Genomic DNA, 7,636 nt, shown 5'->3' with positions numbered 1-7,636 from the left:
GTGAGTAAATGAATAATGAGTCTGTTTTAGTGTGTCTTATTCTATATATATCATACACTATAACAGGGCTTTAATTCTTGCTCTTTACAAACATGCACTTTATATCATATTTATTGTGACTAGACTGCAGTTTTGTGATCTAAGACTGTAAAATAGAGAAACAGAAAGCAAAATAAATCACACACACATAAATAAATGAAAAATAAAAGTGTCCATTTTTCAGTTATGGTGATTTAGGGGTCTCAGTCATCATTACAGTATTGATGGATGGTGTAACCAGCGGCAGTCTTTTCCACACTTTGCATCAGACTTTGTGCAGATGAACTTTCCCTTTAACGGCGTTGTGCTTGTTTCCTATTGGTGGAACTCAGATGACGTATGAGGCACCCCGGAAGTTTCCCAGGGGTTGTTACGGTTGCCTCACTTCGGTGTATGTTGTGTAGAGAGGATCATATCTACATTACTGTTATTTTTTGCACTTATTTGTCACAGTTTGGAGCTCTTATAGGGCTGAAGTTCGAGGACATGAAGCTGTTTATAATTATTGTGCTGTCGTTTGTGTTGGTGGAGGATGTCAGGAGCTGGGATGACGGTAAGTTTTCCTCCATGGCTGTCAACTTTTATAATTTTTTTTCTTTTTTTTTTTTTTGTTGTTTATTAGTTTGAAGGAAATTGTGTTAAAATAGTTGCAGGTTAAGTTTTAGCCAGCAATGAACAAACAAAATACAACACCTCAGCTTCCGGTTCTCAACTTCTGCTTTTTTTTTTTTTTTTTTTTTAACTCTGATAAAGTTAGGTAAATTACGCAGGTATGTAGACATAGTACTCGGTAAAAGATGTGTAGTACCTAGAAAGTCGACACTTTTATTTTTAACGGAACGCATTAAATCCCCTTGTTGGGTTTTATGTGTATCAGACGGAGACGCTACGCACCTGTGATTGGTTGGTTCATTTCCTGGAAACTGATGACGTTTGGTAATTAAATTAATTGATTGGTTTACATACCACACCGGAAGTAAACACAAACCAGCACATCAGGATGTCGCATCTGAAAATAACAAAATATGGCATTTTGCCAGTATGGTGTGAGAAATTTGATAAAAATTTGCCTTATTCTTATTTAGTGTTACTGTCCCCTTCATAGCTGGTCATATTTTAGGCAGGTAATTTTGTTTTACTATTAAAGCTTATGTATTTATGTATTATCACTTTATTTGGAATTTAAACCAGACACTTACTGTTTTGACCTAAAGAAAAACAGAAAAGCATGAAAAGTAATAAATAAGTATAAGTTGCAAAGCACATGATTATTTAAAAAAAAAAAAAAACTATAGAGGTGTTGACATTTTTTTTTAATTAACTGAGTTTTGTATGTGTATAAACAGTTTTACATTTATTTTGCAAGATTGACGAGGTTTAGTGTAGTTTTTGTGTTATTCTATGTTTTTGCTATGAAGCTGGAACGGGTAGGATGAAAGACTGCATAATATCAAATATATTTCACAAAAGTTGGTCTAATATTCTGCAAAGCTATTGTATTATTGTACATCATGAGACATAAACACTGGGGAAAAACAAAAAGCTGATTTTACTTGCGGAACACAATTACTGAGTGAAGGATTAAAAAGTTATTCATTGTAATGATGAGTATGCTAAATGTAAAGATAAGTGGTGTCTTTACTGAACAATATACTTGTTTTGCTGCAGGTAGTGTGCTGCTCCGGGATGTCCAGGTGTTAACTCTGTACAGGGATAGGTACACATCAGCGAGGCGGTCCAGCCCTGTGCCTCAGCTCCAGTGTGTCGGAGGTTCAGCTGGCTGCCATGCTTTCGTCCCAGAGGTGGTCCAGTGTCAGAACAAAGGCTGGGATGGAGTGGACGTACAGGTGAGAGTGATTTGTGAGCCGTTAAGATGAAGAAATGTTCAGCTATTACTGCCTGATCAATTAAAACAACTTGAAATTTAGCTACAGATTAACTAACTAGTACTACTTTGTAGATATTTCAACACATATGCAAAGGCTGTTTGTTGAAACGTAGCTGGCTAAATTCACCAGTGGAAAACCAGTTAGGGATCTTAATGGATCATTCAAAACCAACTCACCAGGATCATAAACCTTTCCAGTGACCTATTTTATTTATTATTTATCAGCAGTATTTTGGTTTAAAGACCATCCACTGAACCATATGGATAATTTGCAACATATTCATTTAAATGACTCTTACTGAAATCAGTACTTATACATTTTACCTTGGTTTCATTGACATTTAGTAAATATATCAGTTTAATCCAGTAATTGTGAAATACGTCTGTACATACCTAAATAGGCTAGATGTGTGTTTAAGAAAGATTATGATAAATGATGAATGATGAGAAAACTCTATATACTGTCTTGTTTCATGATGAAATTTTACCACAATGATTATGTTTGAGTGACTGGTCTGAGGGGATGTTATACAGGCTTAACTTAACAGAAGGACAAACATAAAAATCAATTGGAGTAGTTCTTTAGGATTTTGTACAGTCCCATGAATGTGTTTTTTTTGTTTTGTTTTGTTTTGTTTTTTTTTTGGGGGGGGGGGGGGGGGGGGCTAGAATTTTTTCATCAATATTTTCAAGAAAAAGCAGTGACACAACACGAGAAGATATCTGAAATGGGATGGAATTAATTTTATATTTTTATACAGAGCTGTGTATCTTGTTACAGTGGGAGTGTAAAACAGACATGGACAATTCCTATCGATTCGGCCGCATTGAAGTGAGTTGTGAGGGCTACAGTCATCCAAATGACGCCTACATACTGAAGGGCTCTTGTGGTCTGGAGTACACACTGGAACTGACCGCTGAAGGTCGGAAAAGATCCCAGGGAAGCTGGGGATCCCAGAGTGGTTCCAATGGGTTTGGAGGTAGGAGCATGCAGATGAAGAGTTAATTTTAAGTTTTACTTGTTGGTTTAGTTTTAGTCAGTGTTGCATTAGTAGTTCTCTTTAATTTTCATTTTAAGAAATTGACAAGTGTCAGTTTGTTTTTATTTAGTTTAGTTATTAGTCATTAGTTTAATACATTATGAAACATGAGATTAAAATTACTTTCAAACAGTGAGATCAGTTCCAATATTATTTAAAAATCTTTTTCTTTTCTTTTTTTTTCCTCAGGTCTCGGGGGCTTTGCCTCCAGTTTCTTCAATGCCTTCTCTGGGAATAAGCGTCATTCCCATCACAACCAGGAGGCGCATCAGAGCACATACCCATCTAGTGGTGAGGACTCAGGCAGCCTGCTGGTTGTAGTTGTGCTCCTGGGTTTAGCTTACGGTGTCTACAAGCTGTTCCTCAGTGGGGGTGTGGCCCAGTGGGGGCAAGATGGAGGACAGGGTGGTTACCCCAGAGATAATCCCCATGACACTGGTGCTGGACCTCCTCCTCCAGGATTTAAACCTGACTTCACAGGTGGGTAATACAGAACTATGGTGGGCATGAACATGGTTTCTGAATGGAAAATAAGACAATACATGTGTTTATTTATTAAATACATATGGCATAGTCCATTGTATGAGGCACAAGTAGCTTCTGTTTTTTTCTCTGTTTGCTTATCTTGTTTGTAGAACATCTAAAATTTAGTTGTTTTTTTGTGTTAAAGATGAACAATTAAATTTGACTGTAAGCTTAAGTTAAGTCGCAGAACAGGGAACTGTATGATTGGTTAGACTTGTGGAGATACTTAGGTCATTTTTATACCTAATAGTTCAGTAGACCTGGTGTAATGGGCTCTGTGCACAGCCCCACTACTTCCTTAAGTTAAGGCAGCTCTTTCATTATTGGACACATTGATTAATCCAGGTGTGCCTGCTACTTCTTGTTGTGACTACTGTGGTCAGGCACACCTGGATTAATCAGTTTCATTAATCAATTTCTTATTTTTCTCTTTATATTTAATTTTTCACTCTTTTGTGGTTTTTCTACCTGTCTTTTTCTCTACACTTGCTTGTATGTTGCTGCTGTTAACTGAAATTTCCCCATGATGGGATAAATAAAGTCTTATCTTATCTTATCTTTAACAATCATGTCCAGTTAAGAAAACTGAAGGACTGCTTTTCCAAATTTTACAATAAATGTTTCGTAGGAGTTTGATATTTGGACACATGAAGGCAGGGACTAGCACCATTGTCTTTATCTCTCTGGATGAGCAGTTGTAATATGACATTAGACTCGAGGTAAATCTTGAACTTGTTTCTTCTTTTATGCAGGTTATGCTGGTGCCAACCCTGGTTATGGCTTCCACAGCGACTACACACATGGACAGCATTACCCAGGAGGCCGAGCAGCACACGGCACCGGGAATGGCTTCTGGAGTGGAATGGGAACCGGAGGACTGCTGGGATATCTCTTCGGCCGTCAGAGGTTAGTGGTGAAATATCACAAAAATCTCGAAGAAGTGAACGAAGATGTAATTTTAACCTGAATCTTTTTGTGCTTTCCAGAAACCAGCCGTACAACCACGGCTACTCCGGTTTCAGTAACAGCAGACCCTCCCCCAGCAGAGACACCACCTCATCCTCTGGGACGCGAACCGCTTCAGGTCGGAGAAAAGACATGAACATCCCAGAACCACATACATTTATGGAACATTAAGGGATTTTTTATTCAGCAACTGTGTTCTAATGTCCCACTATTCTTCTGAATCTGACTGTGTTCCTGGTTTATACAGGTCATGTGAATTCTGTGTGGATGTTCTGAATTTGGCCTTAACACATGTAACTGATTTTAGAAGCATTCTCTGGAAACGTTTAGAAGACGTCTCAGTTGAAGTTTTTACTGCAGTTTGCTAAACAGATTTGAGATGCATTCACTGAAGAAAAGCCCACGTTTCTGAACATGAACAACAGTCATATATCATTAGACTAAAAAATTAATATCCCTAAGAGGCAATTTGTGTGACAGACAGCAGTCAATAGATGTAAAAATACAAGGTCCAATCCCAATTCACCCCTTGACCCTGCCCCTTACCCCTACCCCTTGAAACGGAGCTGCAAGGGTTAGAGGTTGAAACATCCCCCTATGAAACAGGACAACCCTTCACGACCTGTTACGTCATCACCAGTCATCAATGCCGCTATAAAAAGATGCGACAACTTTGTTTCTGAAAGTATTCATCATGCCTTCAGCAGCTGTAACCATCTCTGTTCCATGGGCTTTGGCCATCTTTTTACGGTTATCAACTATAAACTGCAGAAATGAGATCTATAACACATTGAAACGGCATTAAACGGTCGATCAAATGATTAAGTTGTTTACAAAGAAAATACGTACATTTGTGTGTTTCTGTCATCCCACTGCTACACTTTTTTGCTGTGTTTGCCTCCATCTTGCCAATGATTTGAACAGAATTATGGGAAATTTCTCCTAACCCTCTGTATATACTGTGGTCCTGAAATATCTCAGTTTCAAGGACTATAAAGCCCTCCACCTTAGCTCTTCAACCCGGTTTAATTGAGAACTGGGATAACACTACCCCTTCACGTGTACACGCAAAACAGAGGGGTAAGGGTAAAGGGGAGGGCCAAGGGGTGAATTGGGATTCAGCCCAACAATAATGCATACAATACAAAACATAATAGCTGCACTAAAATTATACGCAGAACACATACTAACAACACATGTCACTAGTGTTTGAATCAAATCAGGGTCTTCAACCGGAAGAATGAAATTAACATTATTTCCAGATTAGATCACATTTGTTTGATACCATATGATAAAATGCACTTTATTGTCTCCTTAGGGAAATTTGTTTTGGACCAAAATGCTGCGCCCTGTAGTTATTTAATTCACAACAAAACCATACAATCATAGGTACACAAATAGATATTGTACACTCCCATAGTTTTAGAAGAAATAATCAAAGTCTGCACAGCTGCATGTAAATGAGTAGATCTGTGAAATATTTTCATTAGTGCACAGTTTAGTAGGAGTTCTAATGTTAAAACACTGAATATTTTGTGCATGTAAACATAGTCACTGTGCACAGAGAAATAGACTCACTCTACTGCTGTAACTAACTGACTCTGACTGGAATCTGTTTTGTGTGTCTTTGTCAGGTTTTGGAGGAACCAAAAGAAGATAAAAGCTGTGAAATGGACTGATATTCTTCATTTTATTAAATAAAAAGGCCAGAAGAAGATAATCTCTTCATGCACAGATTAAAGTGTCCAAGAACAGATGAACAGAACTCGGTTAAAAGGTGAATGTTATAAAAACTACTGTCTTGTGGTTTTGAGTTTAAGCTTTAAGTGTGAAGTTCTTATATATATATATATTTTTTTTTTTTTTATTATTGTGGTCTTGCATTTTTTCATTGCTTTAGTTAGTATTATTATCACTAAGTTTCTTTTTTGTGAAAATCCACTTATACATTATATTTTCTGGTATTCTAGACAGAATGTGTTCTCCTCAGATTGTTTGCACTCTGTCTTTAAGTCTGTTCAGTAAAAGACTAACATGTCTCTGCTTCATCATGGAGAAAAACATCTGTGAAAACTGGGGAAACGGCACAGGTTCAGTCAAACCAAGGATAAATGAGGCTTAAGCTGTCAAGGGCCAACAGCAAGGGTATGTCCCTGAAATCCCCCCAATCCTCTGCTATATAATAAAGTTATCACGTTCACACGAAGGATATCCAGCCTGAATAATGTCACAAAATTCTTTGCTGAATAATGTCAGAAAAGATGTTAGATATTTGTTGGCTGATCAATATGAACCAAGTTTCAGCTTGATTGGCTTAATAATGTCCAAAAAAACAGATTTTTCAACAGAAGCTCCCCCAACCATTAGAAAAAAACAAACCACTTGGTGTCAAAAGATGACATCATGTAAACTTAAGGTAGTGGCATGAAGAAAGAGAATTGTTACAGTCAATATGAACTCAATTTGAGCTACATCGACCTGATAGTGGCAGAATAATGATCTGAGAACCAATTTTTCCCCACAAAACTCTACCTAGTGAATGAAAATGACACCGTATGAACGCTGGATGGTAGTGAGACAATGGACATTTGTAAGATGATCAAAATGAACCAAATTTTATCTCAATTGGCCTATTATTGTTTGATTTATGTCCAAAACACTGATTTTCAACTAAAGCGCCCCCATTTGGATGACTTATAATACTCATAGAGAAGCTGAAATTGATAGGGTTCTGCCACGAGGGGTCCCCTTTGTTGGTTATTAAAGGATAAGAAATCCAACCAAATCTGTCCTAGTTATCGCATTCACACGAAGAAAATCCGGTGGTGGCATTCGGGTTAAAACCATTATATCATAAACCATTTTAAAAATACATTGTTGCCCATTAATTTGAATAAAATGTTTTTACCTCTTTTCATGAAGTAATCATGACAATGTGATTTGTTTTTATAGATAAAGTGTAACTGGGACTTGTTATGTAAGCATTGTACCTGGTCAAAGGAGATTACTGATGAGTAGAAATAGAAGTAAAAAGAGGAATGTGTCTGAAAACAAAATGATTCCAACTTCATGGGAAACACTTGGACTGACCTGAGTTGTATATTATTAAAGTCAGTTGTTTTAAGGCAGGGGTCAGCAACCCTGGTCTTAGAGAGCCACTATCCTGCATGTTTTAGAT

The 7,636-nt window shown here is 37.3% G+C and overlaps 1 protein-coding gene across 4 annotated transcripts; it reads left to right on the top strand.

Moving 5' to 3' along the window:
• Positions 1–370: 370 nt before the first annotated feature.
• Positions 371–6,549, top strand: saraf (store-operated calcium entry-associated regulatory factor). 4 transcript variants are annotated; one of them, XM_030133391.1, is made up of 7 exons: positions 371–592; positions 1,708–1,886; positions 2,709–2,907; positions 3,157–3,448; positions 4,237–4,398; positions 4,479–4,576; positions 6,093–6,549. In XM_030133391.1, the coding sequence occupies exons 1-7, from the start codon at positions 379–381 to the stop codon at positions 6,116–6,118; spliced, it is 1,170 nt and encodes a 389-aa protein (XP_029989251.1). In that variant the 5' UTR covers positions 371–378; the 3' UTR covers positions 6,119–6,549. The 4 variants fall into 4 exon arrangements, with proteins under 4 accessions (XP_029989251.1, XP_029989243.1, XP_029989268.1 ...); XM_030133383.1 differs by having other exon boundaries at positions 1,705–1,886; XM_030133408.1 differs by having other exon boundaries at positions 373–592; positions 3,157–3,447; positions 4,245–4,398.
• The last annotated feature ends 1,087 nt before the right edge of the window (positions 6,550–7,636 follow it).

Source organism: Sphaeramia orbicularis, chromosome 1 (assembly GCF_902148855.1).
Source record: "Sphaeramia orbicularis chromosome 1, fSphaOr1.1, whole genome shotgun sequence".
In the NCBI taxonomy this organism is placed as follows: domain Eukaryota; kingdom Metazoa; phylum Chordata; class Actinopteri; order Kurtiformes; family Apogonidae; genus Sphaeramia; species Sphaeramia orbicularis.
Note: the sequence above shows the minus strand (reverse complement) of the source record. Positions and strands in the feature narration are given on the sequence as shown.